Source organism: Leptonychotes weddellii, chromosome 7 (genome assembly GCF_054177405.1).
Source record: "Leptonychotes weddellii isolate Sample4059 chromosome 7, ASM5417740v2, whole genome shotgun sequence".
Classification (NCBI taxonomy): domain Eukaryota; kingdom Metazoa; phylum Chordata; class Mammalia; order Carnivora; family Phocidae; genus Leptonychotes; species Leptonychotes weddellii.
The window spans coordinates 46,458,913-46,484,592 of record NC_138375.1 but is presented as its reverse complement, the minus strand read 5'-3'; the positions used below and the strand labels follow the sequence as shown (position 1 = coordinate 46,484,592).

The 25,680-nt window shown below is 48.8% G+C and overlaps 1 protein-coding gene and 1 pseudogene across 2 annotated transcripts; one reads left to right on the top strand and one right to left on the bottom strand.

The window, feature by feature from the left end:
* The first annotated feature begins 6,400 nt into the window (after positions 1-6,400).
* C1QTNF2 (C1q and TNF related 2) lies at positions 6,401-25,162 on the top strand. 2 transcript variants are annotated; one of them, XM_081826276.1, is made up of 4 exons: positions 6,461-6,544; positions 17,471-17,636; positions 20,525-20,777; positions 24,228-25,162. In XM_081826276.1, the coding sequence occupies exons 3-4, from the start codon at positions 20,534-20,536 to the stop codon at positions 24,839-24,841; spliced, it is 858 nt and encodes a 285-aa protein (XP_081682402.1). In that variant the 5' UTR covers positions 6,461-6,544; positions 17,471-17,636; positions 20,525-20,533; the 3' UTR covers positions 24,842-25,162. The 2 variants fall into 2 exon arrangements, with proteins under 2 accessions (XP_081682400.1, XP_081682402.1); XM_081826274.1 differs by lacking the exon at positions 17,471-17,636 and having other exon boundaries at positions 6,401-6,544.
* Positions 9,395-10,233, bottom strand: LOC102746060 (surfeit locus protein 2 pseudogene; annotated as a pseudogene).
* Positions 25,163-25,680: the final 518 nt, after the last annotated feature.

The window sequence follows — 25,680 nt, the reverse complement described above, 5'->3', positions numbered from 1 at the left end:
GGCCCTTCAAGTTACATCTGGAAAGTGGTTGGATCTTTTCTGGGTCATTTCCTGTTGAATATAAGTGGTAACTATTTTGGTCTGACTTCATTTGTGCTGGGACTCTTGCTGGCTCAGGGCTTTAACTCTACTGAAACCTTAGGCCAAAGGAGCCTCTCCGAACTCTCTGGTTCTTTTCCCTCCCGCGAAGACTGCTGTGCTTGTGGAAGCCCTTGCCTGGCCAAATGTGGCCCCAGTAGGAGAATGTATGACTGGACAAGAGCTGAGCTCTCACGGCAACTCTGGCTCCCGCTCGCTCTGTGACCTTGGGAAGATGGCTGGCTTCTGTGCCTCTGTTCCTTCAGCTGTATAATGGGAGAAATAATTGTCCCAAACTTGGAATACTCAAACAGATTGAATCTTTTTTAAAGAAAGTATATAGTTGTAGGAGGAGGGTTACTAGTTTTAACTCTCTCAGCTCTCTGGCACATCCCCAGATCCAACTCATCCATCAGAGCCAAGGAAGAATTTCCAAGGACTGTAACACAGCATATTCTTTATTTTTTTTTTTATTTTATTGAGGGGAGGGGCATAGAATAAGTACTAGATTCCCATGGTTTAAAAGTCAAGTTGTCCCATAAAGTGAATAATAAATCTTACTTTTACCACTGTTTTCCAGTTCCCCTCTCTAGAGACAACTTTTTGGGTCACAATGTTTCATGTATCTTTCTTGAGATAGATTATGCTCATACATTCATGTGTGTTTCTGTGTGTTTTCCTCACCTCTTTTTAACTTGGATGATAGCAAACTATACATGCTGTTCCGCTCCTTATCATTCTCACTAAACACAGTATCATGCAGATAATTCCATGGTAGTACATAGAGTTCTGCCTCTATGTATGTATGCATAATGATTTATTTAATTAGTTCCCGATGGTGAACATTAGATTGTTTCCAGTCTTTTATTAGTTCAAACACAGTTGAAATGAATATCTTTATGCACACTTCCAGGATAAGTTGTGGAAATAGAATAACTATGTCAAAAATAAACTGTGTATTTTCAATTTTTACAGATCTGCAAGCTTTCCTTGCAGCTCAACTATCGTCTTGTTTGATTCTAAGTGACGTAATACACAGGGAAGCCAACACTCACTCCAACATCGCGGTCTTTCTATGGAAGGGCAGCGAGTCCTCTCTTTCAGCAGCTGTCTCCCCAGTGCTGCCACATTAGGAAGACCCCATCTGGAATGATCTCATCCTGGAGAACTTCACAGCCCCAAAGCCCCTTGTTGTAAGTAAGCATTGACAATTTGGGTCTTGGCCATTAGCTCTTTGGAATGATTCAACAATCATTTTAAACCCTCTTTTGTGCCAAAATTGGAGAAAAGAAAGGGCTGAAAAAGGACAAAGAGGAAGGCTGGGAAGGCCTACATTTTAATCATGGATGGAGGTCAAAAGATTGTGGACTTTCTCTGTCTTGACTTCACAACGAACTACCAAGTCACCGAAGGTCTCTGTCCTCTTTTTCCCCATGTGTGAAATGAAGACCACAGGCCAAATTATTCCTCAGGACCTTTCCTCCTTTGGAGACTCAGATGCAGTGTGGGTCAGGGGCACTTGCCCTCCCAACGTCACCATATTCAAAAAGCAAGAGTTGTTACAAATCGGTATGTGACAAATATCCAAGTGGGTGGTCCAGCTGAAATGGCATTCAGAGAGTACTGTGCTGGTGAACAGGCTGAAGACTCTGCTGGGGGAAGAGAGTCTTGATTTGTAGCATTTGCTGATTTCCGTAGCATAATTATTCCCACTATGACGCAAATATGATGTCCCTTGACTCAAAACTGGAAAGAGAAGCGCAGAAGCACAGAATTAGTGGCTGTCTCCAGCAAACCACTAGTTAGGAATTCAAGGACAGCATTTTCTTCAGATTGTTCTGTATTAAGAGGCCGTTCATGAAAGAGGAGAGATTTGAAGTGGGCATTGGACAGTGCCGTAGGACTCTTTCCATGGTCTGACAGGAACAACTCACACTGGCTTGAAGAAAGAGAACGAAAATTAGAACATGAATGTTGTAGTGCAAGTATCTGCACAAAGGTTTCCAATTATGTGGGCAGAGCCCTCTCTCTCTCCCACCTTTCAGTTCTTCTTGCATCTACTTCTATCGCTATACTGATGTCATTGACTCCTCCCACAAGCAGGCTCTCTCCAAATGGCAGGAAAAAAATGGCTAGTGCAGCCCAGGGCTCTATCTTTACAGTTAACAATTCAGAAGAAAAGTAAGTGCCATCTCATGGAAATCACATGGAAAGATTCTGATGATCTCTGCTTGGATCTCAGGCTCCCCATTTGGGTTCTTAACTGGGCACAAAAGGAAGGGGTGCCTGGTCCACATGCCCCTACTCCTGCAGCCAGAGGGCAGGCAGAGCACCAAGATGAACCACTCTTTCCCTACCACCCAGTATACATGAGAATCACCCAAATGGAATTCCCCAATGGACAGAGGGATAATGGGCAGATAAAAGCTATGAATTTCCAGTAGACACATGTGTAAGGCTTTGTGGAGAGGCAGAAGAGTGGTTGGAGGAAACTGCCTGAGTGGAGGTGTAGACACATAAAAGGTGAAGGTGGGAGCCAGCAAGACGACCCTGACCAAAACAGGGCTACCCACAGGGCAGTGGTTCTCAGTGGAGGGCGATTTTGCCCACCTTGGGACATTTGGCAATGTCTGGAGATATTTTTGGTTGTCACAACTGGAGGCAGAGGGGTAGCTGCGATCATCTAGAGAGTAGAGGCCAAAGATCCTGCTAACCATCCTACAATGCACAGGATAGTTCCCCCAGTGAAGACTTATCGAGTCTCAAGTGTCAGTAATGCAGACATTGAGAAATCCTGACACAGGAAAAATAGGAGAAGTGGCTAGGAAGATGTCAAATCAGAGGCTTCTAGTTACTGAGGCTACAGAAACGCTAAGTGGCTGAGACTCTATCCTATGACTATTACCCAGGGGAGCATTAGAAAGCTGTTGGGCATGGCTACTGTGGCTCTTACTCACGGCTCCTTCTGCCTGGCACCACTATCCCTCCTCCTTTGCCACCTTCACAGGGCTGGCTCGTTTTCACCCTTTGTGACTCAGCTTCGATGTTACCTACTCAAGAGATCTTCCCAGACCTCCCAGGAAAGTAAGGTCTCTCACAGACTCCGCCCCACTGTTCTCTCCCACAGTTCCCTCTTCTTTTCCTTCGTAACTCTTGCCACGGTTGTGAGTTCTATGTTTCAGTGCTCCTTCAACACTTGTCTCCTCAAAAGCACCACAGAGGCAGAGAGCTCACTTGTTTTGTGCACTGCCTTGACCACAACGAAAAGCAGAGTGCCTTGTGCACTGTAGTTGTTTGATATCTGACCAATTAATTGGTTTGAAAGTTGCTTATAGGATTGGAATGGGGTCAAGGTGAAACAGAAAGAGGAAAGAAAGGTGGCCGTCTGGATGTCCTTCCTGCTATTCTGCTCACACTCGTGTCCCGCCCCGTCTCTGACACTCACAACACCTCTAATTCACAGCGTGATGTATCAGTTAGGGTTCATGTGAAGGTGCAAAACCATTCTAGCTATTTTAAGAAAACACGGATTAATGAATAGAATCAAGTAAACTCAGAATCCTTGTAGAGCAAGTTCTGGCCTGGCTTGGTCCTCAAGAATGATTCCCAGAACACCACACAGTACTGAATGCCCAAGGGAACCACTATTTCTGCCACAATCTGGAAGCTGAGGTTCCAGGAGTCACTGGACCCAGTCTCTACACATAATTTTAGGTATAGTCCGGGGCCAGGAGTTATTGCCCAAACTCTAGAGCTATCTTGCCCCTTGTAGGTCACCGCCAGCACAAGGGATCCCTCCCCATCTGCTGCCTCCTCTCCACCTAACTCAGTTGTTTTTCCTAACTCAGTGTTGAATTCAGGTTTCCACAAGCGCACGGGACTGGCCAAACCTAAATTACGAGGGGAACTCCAACAGCAGGGAGTTTGGGAAATGGATTTTTAGCTTTTCAGCCTCTGTAGTACAGGAAAACACACCAAGAAAGGTTTGGGCAGATGTGGAACAAGCCGATCTACCACCTCTGGCACATGGCTGCCCCTGCTGGACTACAAGCCCTCTATGGCCATAAATGTCTCAATGTCATTCATCTTCTCAATACATTGAGCATTTTTTCTAGACATGAATGGCATTGTGAAATGAATTGAACTGAATCAAAAAAACGGGGAAATCCTCATTTTGAACACGTTGTATGTTTCCTATAGCACTTACTGCATTATGCCTCTTAGACGAATTTGTGTTCTCATTCCTTTCCCCATAGACCAAAAGTTCACCTCCTTGTCCCCATACTCAAAATAGGTAACAAATGTTTGTGTACTGAATTAAAGACAGAAACAGGCTAGAGTGAGGAAGTTCTGAGCCCCATTCTATCTTGAAGCAGCTCCTGCAGCTCCTAGAATAGCCATTTCATGAGTATTTGGGATTTCCAGTTCCATGCCATCACCACCACAGGGACCCACAGGACAAGACCCCAAGGACTCTGCTCAGCTTCAGGAGACCTCGGTTCCAAGTCTTCCCCAAAAGCTGGAAGAACATACACGCCCATTCATTCAGCCAGTAAACATATATTAAGTGCTTCCCAGGTGCCACTTTTCTGTACTTCTTTTCCTTTTCCTGTACTTCTCTTCAACCATCTCCTTACCAACAAGAGTGGCTTCAGCCTCTATGGCAGTGGAGGCCCATGGGTAACACGTGGAGATTTCTACTCTATCCTAGAGCCCTTTAGATTGTGAATGGCATCCATGCATTCGAGGCAGGGTTTCCTTACCTTTTTCATTCCTGACATATTTGGGAACAGACCAAGGTACCCAGAGGGAGTGGTGAACAGAGGTACCCTTTCCAGCCATCTATGATTCAACACACTAAACCCTACTTCACATGTCATCTTTCCTCTGTGTTTAGAGCTCACACCTCCCCTACACCCAGACAAGTCCCAGTCCTCCCTCAGGGTTAGACCCAGGCCTTCCCCCTGAACGCCCAGTTTCATACTCAGTGTTTTCCTCTTCTGTAATACTCCTTTCACTTGTATCCACTTGTGTCATCCCCATGAGACTCTAAGTTCCATGAGGACAGGCACCAAAGTTTTCTGGTTTACCTCCATATCCCCAGCACCTAGCTCAGGGACTGACACCTCACAGATGTTTATCAAATGTTTGTTGGATGAAGATCTGTTGAGCCTGCTAACTTTCATCCTCAGATAATGTTTATGTAACATTAGTAATAATTCTCTACATAGTTCAGTGGCTTACCAAACAGCTTTATGGGTGAGTGTCCCAACTTCAGGGGAGGGGAGGAGACAAGACAATAATATAATCATTACTCTCTCTACTTTTCAGAAGATAAGACACCATCCATGAGGTAAGTCACTTGTCTTAGGTGGTGGAACCAGCAGACTTCAAATGTATGTCTGCATTAAAATTCTGAATGTGGGTCATATATCATCTGCTAGCCAGATGCTGTAGCAGTGGAGTGAAATACTGGTAGCTCATAGAAGAGAGCAGTAGAAAGAACAGGAAGAAGCTAAAGCCAGGCCTCTATGATTTTTCTTTCCTCTAGAGTCTGCTTGCAACCTAAACAGGGTCACTCTGCCTGTTCTGGGACTCTCAGCAATCTGAGGAGGAGGCAGAAACTTAGTGAAGCCAGGGAAGACTTACCTTCTGGGAGGAGGGAAAAGAGGGTTGGGACACAGGGGCACTATTATGTATGTGCATACTCACAAAAGCTACACCACAGCACGTGCACATATAAACACACCCAGAGTGAGCAGGCACTATACAGAACTCATGCACATGCACACTGATATGTGGTTGTGCACACTCATACACACATTTCAATGCATACACCCAGCAAATGAAGGGCACTTCAGTTCCACACTGAGCTGCAATCTTGGACGTGTGAGTGTATGTGTGCATACGGGAGCCCTGATGAACGTTTGGCCACCTGCACTTATGAATGCACACACACACACACACATACACAACTAAACACACACACACGATTCATAATCACTCAAGTACAGGCAAATTCCGTACTTGGGGAATTTACGCTGTTATAGCTGTCATGCCCATTACCCTCTGATCCACAGCGAGTTGAATGCTCACGTGCAAGCAATACAGATGTCTCTTCAGACACACGCACGAATACCCACACTCTTGCAACCGCCTGGGTAGCAATCACTCTCGTGCATGTAAACCTTCCAATGCACTGACAAGTTCTACACCCAGAGACCTGCATGGACACACTCAAGTTGTCACCAGCGCTGAAGTTTTTTCCAAACCCATGCCGAAGGGAGAGCTCGGAGCCGCGGGCTGGCCCACGTGACCGGGAACGGAGCGCTCCCGCCCATGACGGGATGGGAAAAGTATGCCTGGGGCGGGCGCCGGCAGAGCGGCGGCGGCGGGAGGCGGGACGCCTAGCTGGGCGAGAGCTTCGTGGTTCCGGAAGCCCCTGGACGTGGCCGAGGCTGCGAGGGTGAGTGTCCGTGCGCTACCCGCGCCGCACCTCCGCCGCCCTCCTGCAGGGGCGGAGAGCTCAGATGGGACGGGAGGGCTCCGCGGTGTTGGGGCGGGGACAGGGGTCTGTGCGGGTGGGAGGTCAAGTGCTGCAAACTTCCCCTCTTTGCAGGCCGGGCAACCCCGGGATTCCTGGCTCCCGACCTCTGCCTTATGAATTATAACATGAATTAACCTGTATTGAGCGCTCACTGTATGCCAGGCTCTGTGCTAAGTGGCTTAACTGTTGATAGCAACACCTCTACAATTTATTGAGCGCCTATTTTGTGCCAGGCTCTGGCAGCCTCTGGTGTGCTGTTTCATTTCCATGACGACAGGTTATCCCCATCTACCAAAGAGGAACCAGGCTCAGACGTTAATGACTTGCTTCGGGTTGCACAGCTAGTAACTGGTGGTAAAGGGACTTGAGCCCTGGTAAGTCTGAGTCCAATACCCGAGCTAACAATCATAGTTGGTATTTATGGAGTGCATGACCTCATTTACTCTTCACAGCACTTCTTTAATTAAGTATATTATTAGACGGGCAGACTGAGCTCAAAAGGTACTAAGTGGCAAGTGGCAAGTTGAGATTTGCATCCAGTTCTTTACAACTGTCTTCCCCCAAACTACTTGTCTCTTAAGCCTTGTCTTAATTACTTTGTTCATATTTCTCCAACCCCCCTGCCACGGTCCTATTCCAGGACTGTATCTCTCTGCTGAAAGATCGCAGTGGCCCCCACTGGTCTCCCAGTCCTTGTTTGCACAACCTCTGCACCATCCTCCTCTGCTCTTTGATCACAAAACTCTCCTACCTGGAACCCTTCAAAATCTCCCCCCTCAGACCCGCCATCTCCCAGGGACCCCGTGTTCCTACCCCCACTGAACCAGCAGCAATAACAACAACATCTTATATATGTCAACCCAAGGCTGATGCTCAGGTAGCATTGTTCAAAGTCTGTCCTCTCCTCTCCTCCCTTTCTGCCCCCCTCCCCCACCTACACAGTTCTCTTCTGATTTATTCTGTTATCTGGTAATTGTATCCGTTAAGCCCACTTTCCACTGCCAACACCTCAGACCCCCTGCACTTCTTAGAACATCACTACTACCCTTTATTCTAACACATCAAGTGCACCATGGTGTTGGCTTCTTCCCAAATGTCTGACTTCTCCCCATCCTAGCAGGGACACCAACTTTGCCTGTCTTCTAATACTTAAATATTAGGGTCACCTTTTGTTTTAAATGCTACAAAACTAACAGTGCTCATCATAAGAAATTCGGACAGTACAAAAAGGGAGAAAGTAAAAAGTAAAAGCTGACACACCCATTCCTAATTCTGAGAGGAAACCCATTTATCAAGAAGTTGTGTCCTTTCAGAAATTATATATGTGTGTGTATCCTTTTTTTTTTTTTAACTCAAAAAGAATCATACTTTATGTTCCATACTGCAACATGCCTTTTTCACTTTGTGTATGTTGGCCATCTTCCCGTTTGCATGTCTGGACTGACTTTGTTCTCATAATGGTGTCATAGTATGTCACCGTACGAGTAAATGGTGATTTCTTTCACAAGTCTGGGGTCATCTCTGAAGCTATTCTGCCTCCACCAAATACTCAGCAAGTTCCCCCAGGACGTGACTGCTTTCTCTGCAAATCCCCCTCTTCTTCCCTGTCTCACTATTCTTCCTCATCAGCTGCTTGGACACAGGGGACTGACTCTTCTTTCCTACTGTGCCAGTCTCTACTGCTTTCTGCTCCCGAATGTTCGGCATAGGCTAACAGAGTCCGTGTACACACTCACAGCTTCCCTCACCCTCCCTTCCAGTCAGAGGCTTGCCAACCGGGCTTTGCCTCTATGAGATGAACTCCTGCATAAAGCAGATTTCAGTTCAAATTCTATTCTAGGTTTACTTTTGAAAGGAATTCTATGCCAAATCTTTTTTCAAGGAAATAAGCCTCCTTGGATTTGTGCCCTGGCTTACTTCTGTAACACACACGCACACAGAGAGCTGCCCTGTGAGTTAAGGCTTTCTGTTCGTGGGTCCTATGCCCGAGCACATGGCAGAGGTACATGAGCCCCGTGCCCTGAGTCAGCAGGCCTGGGTCCCCTCCCAGCTTGGACCTGGAAAAAATTACTTCACTTTTCTGAGCCCTGTTTTCTCTTCTGCCAAGTGAGGATGATAGCATCAGCCTTACAGAACTGTGAGGAGAGCCGAACGGGGGAAATGAACATCAAAGCTTTGAAGTAAGAACACACAACATGTGTGGAGAACACCCTTTTCCCCTGGGTCAGGGGTTGCCAACTCAGATGCTGATAGGGGCTGTGCATGACACAAAAGTGAGCAGAAGGCATGCCATCTGGGAGTGGTAAGTGCTGTGCACATTGGGGAATGCAGATGCTGCGTCGTGGTCTGCTAGGGTGGCCATAACAAAGTACCACAGACTGGTGACTTAAACCACAGAAAGTTATTCTCTCCGAGTTCCAGAGGCTAGAAGTCTACCATTACAGTGACGACGGGGTTAGTTCCTTCTGAGGCCTCTCTCCTTGGCTTGCAGATGGTCACCTTGCTGGGACCTCACATGGTCATCCCTCTGTGTGTTGTGTCCTAATCTCTTTATGAGGATGCCAGTCATCATGGAAGAGGGCCCATCCATACGACTTTATTTCCCTTTACCTCTTCAAAGGCCCAACCTCCAAATATCACCCCATTCTGAGGTTCTGGGATTAGGACTTCAACATATGAATTTTGGGGAACACATTTCAGCCCATAACACTCCATCTCAAGGGGCAACCAGTTGGTGCCCTGCCAAATGTTGCCAGATCCTCCAGATTCTCAAGAAAACTTGAAAATCTTGATTTTTTTATTTTTTGCTTTTTCCAGCAACCTTTTATTAACCTGTTTAAAAGAGCTGAAGCTCTTAGGTTTATGGTCATGACTTTTGAACTTCTTTGGTGAGCCCAACTGCTTCTCCTAATGCCTGAGGACCTGCTCCTGGTCCCCTTCCATCTCTTCTCTGGCCCCAGGACCCTTCTCCCTTGGGCACCTTGACCTCTCGCCCTCCTCCTCTGTCGAAGAGTCATCGATGCTGTCCCCATGCTCAGTCCCTCCCAGGTCCTCTCTGGTGAACAACTCAGGTGGGTAAATGTCTGCCATGGTGTTGTCACTGTCACTCGCCCCTGCGCCGTCTTCGCTAGAAGCGGGTTGCCAGGAGGCTTCTCTCGGGTGAGGGGCCAGTGCTCTGCCTCTCGTCTTCCCCCCTCTTCCTGGTGTGCCGGAGGCAGGCAGGCACGCACTCCATACACGGCTTCTGACACCCTTCGTTTGTACTCACGCGGAGCTCTCTGGCACCGTGGGCGCTGGGTATGCTTCAGCACCTGCTCCGGGGACTTGTTCATGTGCCCCCGGGGTGAGTTTGCGGACCAGCTGTCACAGGTTCTCGGTGCTGGGAACGATGTGCAGCTCCAACTCCGAACTCCTGTGCCCTCGAAGGCAGGAGAGGCATGGACCAACCGCCGGGATTTCTAGCCACGGGTGGAGACCTGGAGCTCAGGCAGAAGGCAGGGCAAGCTGCGGGCTGGCGAGAGCGCATTGCACCTTGTGGGAGCTGGGCTCCAGCCACAGAGTCGGCTGCTTGTGCCTGGAAATCTTGATTTTAACATAAAATCTCCCATGTTTTACATTGGCAACAATTTCAAATTAAAACAACGACAACAACAACAAAAGCATGGTGCAGTCTGTAGTTTGCATCAGCTCAGGCCATTGATAAGCCAATCGGGTCTAGATTATCATTCCCTAATCAATCCCTCAGTGGCAGGCCATCCTCCCTGGCTTTTTTAACCCTTTCAACCAGAGGTCCCTGCACATTGCAATGTTAATAAAGAGCTGGTTATTGAATGAGTAAATTTGAATTTTACAACTTTTTTTTTTTTTTAAGATTTTATTTATTTATTTGTGAGAGAGAGCACATGAGAGGGGGAGGGTCAGAGGGAGAAGCAGACTCCCTGCCGAGCAGGGAGCCCGATGCGGGACTCGATCCCGGGACTCCAGGATCATGACCTGAGCCGAAGGCAGACACTTAACCGACTGAGCCACCCAGGCGCCCGAATTTTACAACTTCTTTGACAGTAGGTCACACGTGTAGAAATCCTGCACCTTCGCATTTGTGCCTTGCTGTCAACCCGTAGCAGCTGTCATAACTGCCTGCGAGCTGTTTACCCCAAAGCTCACAAGTGTTCAGCTCACCTTTCTCATATGTTACAGATGAGGCAACAGCAGACCCAGGTCTGCTCATTTAACCTCCTCCTGTTATAGCCTATCTCACCTTGCTTTCACATGTTATCATCATATCAGAATAACACTACCATTACCTAGTGCTTACTGGTGCCTGGTTACTGCATTATCTCATTTAATATTCACAATTATTGTATAAGGGAGGGATGAGCAATTTAATTACTCGGGGAGTAAAGACCTCAAATAATTCGAATTGGTGTAATTCAAAATTCACCGGCTGAAGGATGGCAGGTATTTTGCTCACCTACTAGAATAGTGTTGTCATGTGGTTCTCGCGTACACACAGTTGACCATTTACAAGTCACGCTGCCTTGCGAGGTTCTTGACAAACTTTTAATTTGGGGGGTTTTGAGTTATTTCAGATTTCACACATAAAGAGAAAGAATAAATATTTTTCTTTCATGCTATTTCAAATTCAAATGGTTTAAACAAGACCATAGAGTATGGTTTTTTCCATTTTACAGACAAGGAAACTAAGGCCCAAAGGGGTTCAGTAGCAGAGGTCGAACATGTATGACTCCTAAGCACCAGACCGACTCTGTGCTTCTCAAAGGCCAGCCCCGGGTCAGATCCTTAGAGTTACCCTGAAAGCCTGTCAGGGCCTGACTGGAACAGCCTCCATGGAGACCAGCAGCCCAGAGAAGTCCAGGCAAACTTAGCCTTTGCTCCCTAGCTCTTCAGAGTTCAGCATTTGTTCCCCCCCTCAGTTCCTGGGTCTTCAAGGGTGGTCCCTTCTGTACCATTCCGAGGGATCATCTCACCACCCCACAATGTCCTTCCCTTGCCTTCTGCCTGGTCCTGGGTGCTCTTTGGAATGAGGGCCTGTTTCGAAGAGAAAGGAGGTTCAAGGCTTGCTTTCTCTCCTGGGCACCCAGGCTGGACCCTCAGTATAGCCAGGCTGTGTGCCCTGTGAGGGTGGCAGCCACATTTTTCATCTCCAGAACCCCAGTGTCTGGCCTCAGAGGCAATAAGTAGCACCATTTATGGGCATGCACATGCCAAGCCATGGTACCAAGCACGTGATACCCCATTTGGCCTCCCGTCACTGGCTGAGCTAAGCGCTGTCCCGGTGATCCACCCGTCTGTGTATTATGGAGCGTGAACATACCAGGTGGCTCAGCGGTGTGGGGCCAAGGCAGGCACCCCATCCTTCCCTCAGGATGCCATGCCAGAGCAGGGGCAAAGGCCCAGGCTCCTCGCTTTCGGTGGCAACTGACGGAAACACAAAGCAAACTAGCTTAAATGAAAAATGGAGAAAGAGAAAGCAGGGGCCTCCCCCTGAAATGCCCCAGGACTCAGCGATCAGGACTGCAGTTGGTGACAATTACAATTTTAAACAAGGTCTTGATTTCTGTATCGTGCTTTACTTTCAACATCCATTATCCTGTTTGATCTTTGGAAGGGTAAGAAATAATACAGTAATAATAGCTCATACTTTTGTACCCCTCACCACATGCCACGCCTCGTCTAGGGACATTATGTCCTCATAACAACCTTCTAAGGCAGATAGTAGTAGTATTGTCCCCATTTGGGAGAGGACAAGGCTGAGGGAGATAGAATAAGTAATTTGTAAAAGGTCCCACAGCGAGTTCAACTGGTTCAACTCAAGCGGCTCTGTTTAGAGCTAATCCCAGCCACCACATGGCTGTGGCTTGCGACGTGACCGGTCTGAACGCAGATGTGCTGCAAAGGGAAAATACACGCTGGGTTTCCAACACTTAGTGCTGATTAACGAATGCGAAATGCCTCATTAATCATTTTTACATTAATTACACGTTGAAGTGATCTTTGAGATAGATAAGGCTACATTAAATTTAATTTCACTGCTTTCATTTTACCTTTTTACCATGGCAATGAGACCCCTTTCGAATGGTGGCCGCACATCCTACTGCTATCAGATGCGCTGCTCAAACACACTCCCCAGCACCCTGGGCTGCCACTTGGAGGCTGGCCCTCAGGCCAAGCTGGATACAGGACTCGAATACCCTCAGGCTCCTTCCCTCCCCTCACATCTGGCACACAGGCTGCATTCTTCTGGCTCCCTGCAGTCCTTGGTCTCCGTGGTGGAAAACAGCTGTGGGCAGCCCCGAGGCTGGATGGCTCTGTGCCCTCACTGCCTGGGCAGCCGGGGTCCCACACGAAGCAGCCAGGGGCCCGGGGGTGGGCCCCGTGTTCAGCACAGCACATTGCATGTCGGGTTTGTTGGTCGGCCGGGGTTTGGGTGTACATAGCAGAAGGCCTAGCGACTTCCAGTGGGTCTTCAGGAGTGTGTGCGGGCACCAACCCCACGAGATCCTGGCTCCTGGGATCTCGCTGGGTCACGCTTTGTCCTTGGACCTCTTTTTCTACACCCAGCCAGAAGCAGGGAGTGTGGCAGGAGAAAACAGCAGATCGGATCGTTTCTGGGGCCTGTTGGCAAGTGGGCCCCATGCCTTTTAATCTTCTGTATTAGACTCGGGTTGCTGGAGTGTTCCCAAATCCCAGGAAAGGGGACTTTTCTGTGAGCGCTGTGTGAGAAGCTGTCGCCAGCCCCTCTTCTCCAGGCGGTCTGTCAGCTTTTCAGAGAAGCTGGAGAGGGCTGTTTCCAATTTGCCTCCTGGAATTCAGGGAGGGCATGGGGTGTTTTTCATTATAGAATTGTCACTCCCATCAAAGGGAATTTTCAGGGAGCTTCATCTGCAAGTGAGCCCCACCCCATTCCAGCCACCAGCCCCTTCCCCTTTACTCCATAGTCTGGTAGAATCGCTGGCTGGGTCCGATTCAGGTATCCCCAGCACCTCCCTCCCAGAACCGCCTCCCTAGACACTCCGGGGGCTCCTAGTGGGAGGTCAGGACTGCTTGCTATTAGTTCAGGGGCAGGTGGTGGCAATTACAATTTTCAACTTTTGTATCATGTTTGCTCTCAACATTAGTTATCTTGTTTGATTCTCAGAGCAGTCCTGGAAGGCAGACAGAATGAGCGTTACCACCGCCATTTCACAGGTGAGGAAATGGAAGCTGGGATAAGAGGAGACGACTTTCCCACCGTCACATAACCAGTGAGTTACGTGACCCACATCTTCCAATCCAAGACCAGTCATCTAGCTGCCTCTCCCTCATTGGGCGAGTGTGGCTTTGTCATCCACACAAAGCAAATGAAAGTAGTGATCCTGTTTTGCCCTTTTATTAAAAGGAGTGTCTCGTTCAAGGCTGAAGAACAGCTCTGAACTGAGCACTCCTATATGTGGGGCGGTACTGTGCTGGGCTCTGGCGACATGATCAAAAGCAGGACAGGCAGGGACTTGCTTTCCTGGACTTCCACACCAGAAGGAGGACACAGTTGGTGGGTCAAGAAACCAATACCCTATATAATCACAACTTGGTCCAAGTGCTTGGAAAGGAAAAGCAAAGTAGCAGGGGTGGGTGGGATACTTTCGGTCCCATGACCAGACATTTCTGTCTGAGGAGACAGTAGCAGATCTGAGCCCTGAAGGATGAGGCAGGCAATGGTCTTCGGGCTTCACAGGGAGGGGGTGAGGGCTAGGGGGCATTTCAGAGCTCTCTCCAACTGCTGAGCAGTCAGTCACACACTGGGCTCAAAGCTTTGGGTACGTTATCGCATTGTTCCTACAGAAACTCCATGAGGTGGCTAAACTATTATTTCCATTAGATGGGGAAACTAAGTGAGTGGGTTTCCCATGGCTCTGAATCACAGAGTTAAACACCAGCCCTACCTGCCAGTGGTCATAACCCAATAACCAGCAAGTTAGATTTATTTAAGTATAATGTAGATCTTCTAGTCTCCAAGGCAGGATGGCTCAGAAGTGAGCAGCCGGCCCAGACAGGTGTCCCTGGAGTTTCTACCAGCAGACCACACTCAGGGGTAGTCAGCAAGACACCGATGTCCCCACTTCTGGTCCTTCTCTCATTACAGTCTGGGCCGAGGGTCCTTGGGAATGAACCGGGAGCCCATGTCTTGAGGGCCAAGGGCAGAAAGGAGGAGGCAGACTCTTCCCCTGACAGTGGACTTCGGGCTGGGAGACTTAACTCCCAGTTCTTCCTAGGACATGTGTATTTATGAATCATTAGCTACTTAACTGAGAGATGAGAAGTCCAGGGACTGGACAAATTAAAACCAGACTGAAGAACTTCATCCAAGTTTAGTACCTCATGACTTCATTTTGGGGGTTTAATCAACTAACATTTTTTTCCGCTACAGCAGGAAGACGGTCATAGCCTTCTTATTCAACTCCCACCAGGAGGGATTTAGGAAATAAGATAGTTTTTTTTTTTAAGATGTATTTATTTATTTGAGAGAGAGAGCGTGCACAGTGCATGCCAGCACAAGCAGGTGGAGGGGCAGAGGGAGAGAGGGAGAGAATGTTCAAGCAGACTCCCTGCTGGTCATGGAGCCTGACACAGGGCTCAGTCTCATGACCCCGAGATCCTGACCTGAGCCGAAATCAAGAGCTGGATGCCTAACCTACTGAGCCACCCAGGCACCCCAGGAACTAAGATAGTTTTTCAAAAAGGGGAGGAAGGATCAATAATTGTTTTTTATTCCCTCTGAGCAGTTGAACAGATATTTATGGGGTACCTCCTATGTGTAAAATATTCTGTAAGCTCCATCCCTGGAGTGAGGGTGGGAGTCCCTGTGCTCTAGGAGGTCAAAAGAAAGGAGGGATTAGAATTAGATCTGGGTTGAGTTAGAATAACCTCGAAAGGGAGAAAACTTTCTTTTCTCTTTTTTTTTTTTGTTTTTTGGAGAAACCTTATTTGGATCCAAGGATTCCTTTTGGATTTAGGCCATTGCCTTGTTTTCTCCTCACTGTGGATTTTCTTGAGGGCCGATTGTGTGTCTCACACATTAATGAGGCAAATGTTTCTTGAACACCCACTGTGTGCAAAGAAGTTGGAAGCTGTGAGGATATAACAGACCAGCTGGGGTCCCTGCTCCCATGGGGCTTCCATTTTAATGGGAATGCCCAGTAAGCAGGGGAGCAAGCAAATCCAGCGAGTACAGGTGCACTGTTGTAAGGACTAGAAAGACACAGTCAGGGAGCTGGGGTCCAAAGGGAGAGCTGTCTGAGAGGGCACGTCAGGGAAGGCCTTGAAGGAAGGGACATTTAAGCTGAAACACAATGGATAAAGAGCCAGCTAGCCAAGAGGGTGGGGCTCCTAGGCTGGCAGAATGGAGCTTGGCTTGAAGGAGGTGGGTGGCTGGGGGATGGGGAAGCAGGGAGAGGCAGGGGGAGCTGGTGTGGGGCAGTGGTGGCCGCAGGGGCCGGGTCATTTAGGGCCTTGTGGGCCACGTGAGGGTTTCCGATGTTTGCTGTTACCACCAGCAACAACTGGACTAAGACCCTCCAGGAAGTGATGGGGCCGAGTTATGTTTCTGAACGGTCGCTCTGGCTTCGCATGGGGAGTACGTGTGGGGGAAGCGGGAGACCAGGGAGGAGGCTCCTGCTGGGTCTAAGCAAGGAATGAGCTGCTGGTGCCGGGCATGTGCTTTGTACACCCTGGTCTTTTGGTTCAGCTCATGGGAACATCCCATTAACACTCCAAAGGGGCCTGTGGAAGTCAGGGCCCAGGACGTCCCGCATCCCCACCCCATCACCTTGGCTAAGCCAAGTATGGGCCTCTCAGAGAATAGGAGGTTTTCCTTAAGCATCAATTTACTCAAGTATCCTGAGGGAGAAAAAGTATCACATCTACATTTTCACAGTCATGTATTATACACACACACACACACACGTGTGTATATGTGTGTGCTTGCAGGTGTGTGTGTGTGTGTGTAAATTGATATTAAAGAAATTTCTCTATTGTGTGTGGCTTTGGCAAATGCTTCAAGGTCTCTTCTGTGATTCAGAATATTTAGGAGAAAAATCTAAGAAATGCTGACATAAGGGAAAGCGTTTGGGCCTTAGGGTCAGCCAAACCCAAGTTCAAATATAACTTCTGCCATGAACTGTTGTGTAAATATGAGCAAATTAGCCTCTGAGCTTCAGTCTCCTCTAGTATAAAACAGGAGAAAAATAGCAGGAGGAGGGAGCAAGGTGTAGTAGATTAAGTGCGGTCTTCAGACCCCCTCAGACACTGGTTTGAATGCGGTCCCCATTGCACCAGTTGCGTGACTTTAGGTAAATCATTTCACTTTTCAGAGCCTCTGTTTCTTCCTCTGAAAAATAGGATAATAAGTTTACCACCTTCACAGAGTTTATTATAAACTTCAAATAAAATAATTCATGGAAAGAGCCTCACACAGTGCCTGGAACATTGTAGGCATCTAATAAAGTCAGTTTGCCTCTGCCTCAGTTTCTCTGTCTGTAACTAAGAGGGCTGGTCCCTTGGGGCCCTCCCCAAGTATGCCATTCTAAATTTATTTAAAAGACCCTGGAAGAGGTAACCTGTCTGGATGCCTTGTGGCCCTGGCTCCCCTCCAAGCCCCCAACATCCAGTTTGTCTCAGCACCAAAGTGTGGAGAGTCGGCTTGGGGCCAGGCTTGAGAGGGCAGGAGGGCGGGGGCACTGGCTGGGAGCAGGAATTTTTGCAGCCTTGTTTTTCTTGGAGGTGCCCTGGAGGCAAGGAGTGTCTGTCTCCCTCCAGAATCTAGTCTCCCCGCCTTTATTTCCAAAACAGTTCCTGGCTCGGACTGCGGGAACCGCCAGACTCCAGCTCTGAGAAATCCCTTCCTCCGTGCATGTTCCAGAGCCCTGCTCCTCCACCCAGCCACTGGGGCCTGCCCTGGGCCAGCGGTCACTGAGCGGCATCCCCTGTTGTCCCCAAGAGGCTGGTGCCGGCAGAGGTAGGGCTTGTGTGGCTGAGAGTGATCGTCAGAAGAGAAAGGGGGCTCGTAAACTGAAACAGAGGCTTCTTCGCCTTCCTTCCTCTCTCATCTAGCTGTCTCTCCTTCCTGCCTTTCTTCATCTAGCTGTTTGCAGGACCTCCTCTGCCTAGAAGACTCGCTCCCACCGGCTTCCTTCCTCCCTCTCCCTGGTCCAAAATATTTGCAGATTGCAACTTTTCAAACCATTTCAAACCTGCTTTGAGAATTCGGTTTCTCTTGCGGGCGCCCAGATGTATCACAGCTCACAAGGAACAGTGACAGTTTTCCAAGACCCTTGTCAAGCAGACGAGGGAAGGAGATGGAGGTGCCTGGTGCCTGGGAGGGTCTAGGGCACAATTCTCCAAAAGTACATCATGCACATGACACTTCCCCACGTTCTCCAGGCCCGCCAACACCTCTCCTGTCACTCAGGCCAGCCACGGGCAGCTCAGGTGACGTCAGAGGCACACATTTTTACCTCCTCTGCCCCTCTATAATGTAGCCAGGGAGGGAGGCATCCACTCCCGGGGAATCCCATCTTCAATCTTCATTCAAAGGTGAGACTTCCTCCTGTCCCCCAGCCAAGATGGGAAGCTGGCAGGGCCATCTGTCCCCTTTCTCAGCTCACCTGTTTCCAGGTTGAAGGAAGGAGAGGTAAGGGGACAGGCAGCAGGAGGGCTCTTCCATGTTTCTGGGTGGGGACAGAGACTGTACTGCTCTGCCTCTCTGGGCCTGGCAGACATCGAAGCTACCTCTTTTGTGGGGGCCTTCTGCCGGCGCCTTGGGGTTGCGATATTGGACTCAGACTCTAACAGCCTGGAGGTGGGCCCGCACAACCTCTTTTTGCTGCAAGTCCAGGCCTCACCCTCAGCTTCTGGCTTTCTGGTGTCTGCCCTGCATGGTTATCGCTGCTGGGGCCCCTCACTTTCTGTCCAGACCCCTTGGCCCAGGCTGACCCCTGCTGGGGCATGTCTGGTACCTTCCATCTCCCAGGCGCCCCCTTGCAACGTTTTTTAAAAAATTACTCCCCATACTACTTTCCAGGAAGCTATCACAGGCTATGTGCCACCAAACTGAAGCCTTAAAAAATCTTTTTTAATTAAACAAAGAGAAAGACGTGGGATTCACACAACAGGAGATGTAACACGAGAGAGGGAAAGACAACCCCCACAGTGATCATAAAGGAGAATCTAGGACGGCAACGGTTTTGCATGTGTGAGGATCGGAACAGGGGGATGGGGGGGCTCCAGGACGTTTATCTTCAGGAAAATAAATGGATCAGAATAAATGGAAAATAAACGGATCAAATGGTAATGTAGAAAATAATAGCATGGGGAACTAAGCAAATGAAAAAATAAAATTATTATCTCCAGTAAGAAAAGAGTGTATGAGAAAGGAAATGCAATTATGATATAGGGCTTAGCTTGGCAGTAGACAATACTGATAATGATTCAGAGAGCAAATTTTCATTTCAGCAAAAATTATATTTTAACTACATGAGGGAGAGGAAATAGGAGCTAGGGTGATGGAAGGGAGCTGATTCCTCATCTGTCATAAATGAAATTCAAAAGATAATGTCTAAAATAAAGGGCGCAGGGGGCTCCTGGCTGACTCAGTCAGTAGAGCATGCGACTCTTGATCTCAGGGTTGTGAGTTCGAGCCCCACTTTGGGCATGGAGCCTGATACTTAATTTAAAAAGTTTTTTTTGAGGGGTGCCTGGGTGGCTCCTTCGGTTAAGTGTCTGCCTTCAGCTCAGGTCATGATCCCAGGATCCTGGGATCGAGCCCCGAGTTGGGCTCCCTGCTCAGCAGAGTCTGCTTCTCCCTCTCCTCCCACCCTTCCCCCTACTCGTGCCTGCTCTTTCTCTCACTCAAATAAATAAATAAAATCTTAAAAAGAAATTTTTGCTAAATAAAAAAGAATCAGTGTAAGCATATTATCTGTTAATGGAAGTAAATGCCAGAAGAGATAGCTAAAAGGGTTTGGGGTGGGGTGTGAGGTTAAGGATAGGTGGGGCTGGAGATCACAGTTTTTCATTATAAGACTTAGAGTATTGTTTGACTTCACAAAGAATGTTAAGTGTATTATTTCAATTAATTTTTTTAATTAAAAAAAAAAGTATGCATTATTGCCTGCAGCAAAAGGGCACAAACTCTGGATCTGCCCAGTCTGGTTCAAACCCAAGCCCTGTCACCTGCTACTTGCACGAGATGGGCTTGTGTGCACGTCCCTGAGCCTCCCCTCCCTCTCCCTCGCCAGTATCCGTCTGCCTGGGATGCTGTGAGTTAAGTAATGTGTGGAACGCTCTGAGCCCGTGCCTGCCCCCAGGAAGCACCTGGCAGGGAGGCTGCTGTCCTAGCCCCCACCCCTCCCCGTGCTGCTCAGGTGTGGGGCAACTTGACTTAGAACTGAAGCCTCAGTTCTCACCTGGCGCTACCCCGAGTCCCCCCTACAGAAGCAGCATAGCCACAAATCATCACCTACAATGACTTGCTACCGGTACTGCGTATTTGAATGAAATCATAGCTCGTTTCTCTCCATCCACGGCTCCTCCCAATCGGTGCGACTGGGCCATTAGGTCCCACCTCCGTTTCAGCTACTCTGAAGGACAACAGTGTGATGATGAGTGCCTCGCCCCCAAGACCTCTCCAGAGTATATTCTGGGTCCATGACTCAGTTCATCCAAATATGTCCTCCAGATAGGATGACCCTGTCCAGCTACTTGTATGTGATGTAGGAGAGAGCAAGAGAGAAGTATAATGGAATTTCTCCCAGCTGCCTCCTCCTCCTTCTCTGCCTTTCGGACTGACCACCAGTCAGCTCAGTGGCTGGACTCACCTGCTCACAGCTCTTTTGCCTCCCACAGGTGACCGCCATGATCCCTTGGGTCCTCCTGGCCTGTGCCCTCCCTTGTGCGGCAGACCCACTGCTTGGTGCCTTCGCCCGCAGGGACTTCCAAAAGGGCTCCCCTCAACTTGTCTGCAGCCTACCTGGCCCCCAGGGCCCCCCTGGCCCCCCGGGAGCCCCAGGGCCCTCCGGAATGGTGGGAAGAATGGGCTTTCCTGGAAAAGACGGCCACGATGGCCAGGACGGGGACCGGGGAGACAGCGGGGAGGAAGGTAAGAGGCCCAGTGCCTGCCCCTCCTGCTCCTACCTGGGGCTGACATCCTCTGGCACAGAGAGAGTTTAGTTATACAAATGAAAAGTAATCCCATTTCATTATATACCAAATTAATGTCTCTTTAAAAAGCAGAGCGGTGCTTCCTGAAGGAACAGTAGGTATCAGATCTTGTGTCCCTTCCCCAGCTGCACCACTGATTTGCTGAGTTGCTTTAGACAAGTCTCCTGATATATTATTCAGAACCCCTTTGGTGGCAAGTGACAGAAACTCAATTTATAGCCCTGAATGGAATTTATTGGCTCATACAACTGGGGAGTCCAAGAGCCGAGCTTCAGCAATGGCTGGGTCCGGGAGCTCAAATGTTGTTGTCAAGGCTCCGCTTCTCGTGTGTGTTGGTTTTGTTCTCACAAAGGCTGAAAGTTTTGATATGGCTGCCAACGGGCTCAGGCCTACCTCCTCATGGCTTGATCCCCAGAGCCAGTCTCAGGATGACTAATCTTCCCAAATCACATATGTTTCCTGGACCAATCTCTTTGACCATGGAGGTGAGGTACCACCATCTGCCAGGACTGGGTCATGGGCCCACCCGTGGGTGGATGAGTGGGTGGTGAGGGCAGTTGGTCGCTGGGACTGACAGCCTCGCTGGGACCACATGAAGTCATGAAGGGCGGTTCCCCGAAGGAGGAGATGCCAGGCAGCCAGCAAACAGATCGAACAGTCTCTACAGGCCCTTTCCGCCTTGATATTCTTTATGTCTCAAAACCCTTGATGTCAGCAACATCCCCACGCATACGTTTTAAGCAGTTGGGGAGTCGTTATAACTTTTAACATTGACAAAGCACTTACGAGTATGTTGCTCAACTGGCCGTCCATACCATCCTGTGAAGGAGGTATTCTTACTATCCCCATGTCACAGACGAAGAAACTGAGAGTCAAGGGGGATTCGTCACAGCTGCAAGAACCTGAACTCTGGACACAGACCTAGGTACCTGCTTTGGCAAATGAGTTAACCTCTCTCCGTTCCTCAGTTGCTTCATCTCTACAATAGAGATGATAACAGCACTTAACCTCACCGGGGTGTGACAAAGATGACCTATGACCTGGGAAGCATCAGTCTCGAAGTAGACGCACAATAAACGGTAGTCACCCCTTAACTGATGTACCAAGCTCATGTAACAGGTTGGGAGCTGACTCCAAATCCAGACCTTCTTCTACCACACCAAATTAAGCCCTCCAAAAGCACCTCCTTCCCCAGACAACTATATCAATAATGATGACGGCTTTGACTCGAGGAGGTCTCAGAGCGCATCAGGCACTGGATGTCTCAGTATCCCGTTCCCTGACCCCAGTGGTAGCTTCAGTCTGGGCTGGGCTCCAAGCAGAGAGAGCTGCCCCTGACATTCACCTTACAGGTCCCAGAGGTGAGTGGGTATCTCTGCTATTGCCTTTTTCTCCTGGATCAAGAGGTGTGAGGATGTAGGCTGGGGGCTGCTCTTGGCCATCTCTCCTGCGATGCACTGAGTCTCTGCTGAGAATTAAGACAACACACCAAGGAAGGCAGTGTGAAGAGACGCAGAGTCCTGACCGGTAAAGCTGGGCCACCCTGGGACCAGTAGCAACCACCCCACCACCCTCCCCCGACATACACATACAGATCCACCCCCAGAAAGGTCTTGAAAAGTAAAATCAGCTTTTCCTGAAGTTCCTCAAAAAGCTATCAAGAAAGAGGCGCACCACATCACACATCGGAGAACTTCCCAAGAAGCTGTCTGTCTCCCCCAAAAAATTCCAAAGCAAAATGACTCAGTTTTTATTCCTCCTCACAGTCCTTTCTCCCACTATGAAGCAATAAGTTTTGCTTATTGTCGTTTTTTTCATGGAACAGCTTCGTGATCTTAATTTTTCCCCATTTTAAAAATTTTTAATTATGAGTAATACACAAATACATTCTCACTGCGATATATTCAAATCATACAAATAAAGCAAGAGACCTTCTTAATTCCCACCCTCCTCATCTTCTCCTCACTTCCCAGAGGTAGCTACTATTAATTGCTTAGATACGTCTCCTTCCTGGCCTTTTTCTACATAAGTTACCTGTGTGTGTAGTAACACCAGGCCTTGCCAGCCACTTAAGCAATCTGCTCCTGAAAATTAGGTGTTCAGTGAGAAAATGCTATTTGGGAATCTGTTTCCCAATTACTTAAAATAGGGAGGATTTAAATGCATTACATGTTAACTCAAAACTAAAACACAGTAAAATGCCTACATATATCCGTAAAAGAAGCAAAGTGCCTTGTTAGAATGTAAAACGCCTACAACATTCCTTTGTGATCGCCCAGTTCATTTGGTGCCTAGCACACAGTCGCCTTGTGTACAATCAGGCTAGGATGCCTTTCAGCACCAGCAACCTTCAGAAGCAGGCCCTTGACTGACATGCGGCAAACTTTTCGAACATCTACAGCCAATTCTGCCAATCTACCAGTTGTACCCATTATACCATTGTGTTTGGATGTGACTCAAATCCTTACCCACATTTGTTTTGTTTAAAATGTTGTACTGAATTTAGGGGACATAAATAGACATGTTTCCTATATAATCACTGGCCAAAGTGTTGCACTGAGAGAAATGCAGACTGTATGAAATACGGGTATTAAGAACCAAGGGGCATTCTACAGGAAAACATGACTTGGCAAATGTTCTGCAGGATATGCCAACTATATTCGCAGAGTGTTTACTATGGGCCGTTCTCCTCTGCTCTTAAATGGCTATAGAACTAGTTAGTGTTGTGGTTTCCCTTCAACAAAAAAGGGTCTGCCACCTGCTTTTTCCTCTTAACAGTATACTTGAGAGAAGTTTTCATATAGTACACATGAATCTGCCTCATATTTTTAATTCCTGCATAGAATTTCACAGTATGGGTAGACCATAATTTTTGAGGCATTTGTCTTTGGATGGGCATTTAGTTGTTCCTAGTTTTGCTATCGTGAGCAATGCTGCACTAAAACTCTTGCACATATGGACAGGGACCTCGTGCTCAACGCAGGGCTTGTACTAAGCTCAACGCGTTGAAGTCGAGAGGCTTCTTCCAGTTCTTTTGTCGACCCATTCCCAGAACAGCCCGTCAAAGGATTGGTCTGGCCGACAGACCAGACTTTTCCCCAGAAGGCAGGAAAAGGGAAGGGGGCGAACTGTTGTAAGTTATTCTTTTTGCCCTGATCCACAGTGGTTCTGGAAGGTAAGTATCACCATTCCCATTTTCCAGATAAGATGGGGAGAAGTGCCCCAGGTTACACCATCAGGATCTGCACGCGTTTCTATGTGACTCCAAAACCTTCTTGCTCTTTCCATTACCCAAAGCCTCCTGCTCCAAGGATGGAAAGCCAAGGCCCACAGCCTCTGCCTAGTTCTGTGAAGGCCCTTCCATAACACCAGCTGCTCTGTCTTCCAGGTCCACCTGGCCGGACAGGTAACCGGGGAAAGCCAGGACCAAAGGGCAAAGCCGGAGCCATTGGGCGGGCCGGCCCCCGCGGCCCCAAGGGGGTCAGTGGCACCCCGGGGAAGCACGGCACACCAGGAAAGAAGGGGCCCAAGGGCAGGAAAGGGGAGCCGGGCCTCCCGGGCCCTTGCAGCTGCGGCAGCGGCCACGCCAAGTCAGCCTTCTCAGTGGCCGTGACCAAGAGCTACCCGAGGGAGCGGCTCCCCATCAAGTTTGACAAGATCCTGATGAACGAGGGCGGCCACTACAACGCGTCCAGTGGCAAGTTCGTCTGCGGCGTGCCGGGGATCTACTACTTCACCTACGACATCACGCTGGCCAACAAGCACCTGGCCATCGGCCTGGTGCACAATGGCCAGTACCGCATCCGGACCTTCGATGCCAACACTGGCAACCACGATGTGGCCTCGGGCTCCACCATCCTGGCTCTGAAGCAGGGTGATGAGGTCTGGCTGCAGATCTTCTACTCAGAGCAGAATGGGCTTTTCTACGATCCTTACTGGACCGACAGCCTCTTCACGGGCTTCCTCATCTACGCTGACCAGGACAACCCCAATGAGGTGTAGACGGCAGGTTCTGGCGCTCCAGGGAGGGAACAGGCTCTTGGACTTCCAGAACAAGACCCCTCGACTCTCCGCCGGGTGCGCGCGGGAACTTCCAGCCTCGGACATTCCTCCTCTGCCCATCTTTCCCTCCATCATTAAATCCAAGCTTTTTTACTCATCCCTAACATCTAGCCATTCGCTTTTTTTTTTTTTTAGTATCTGCTGTGTGACAGGCACCGTGCTGGAAGGTGCCTCAGCAAACAAGACAGACAGAGGCTCTGTCCTTGTGGGGCTTCCATTCCAGTAGGAGATGGAATTTACAAATAAACCAAGTACCAAGTAGTTGGTTTTCAGCTGAGTCCTGATGCAGAAGACAGAGCAAGACAAAGGTCTGGGAGAAGGGGTCTCCTGAAAGAAAGAGCTGCGGGTGCAAAGACCTCTCTTTAGGAAAGAGCTGGACATACCTGAGGGACTGGCTGAAGGCCAGAGGGATGAGTGAAGTGAGAAGGGAGACTGGAGGCATAAGGTGTGAGGCTGGGTGTTACACGGAATCTCACAGGCCATGGCAAAAGAGTTCGCTCGCTGGAGAAAGCTTATTGAAATGCAGCAGTGAGCATGATATTAATATGGGGATGACCTTGGATCTGCTCAAAGCAGGAGTAAGTTAACCTCACACTTAAGCACTTTATTATTCATTACAAATCACCTGCAGGCCCACTTCTCCAACAGGAGATAGACCAGGATACCCAAGCGTGCCTGAGAACCACTGCTCTAAGATGGCGGGAAGGAGTAGCATATAAATGAATCTTGCCCCCAACCTCAGGTGTTTCCAGAGTATAGGGATCTGAGGGACATGGGAA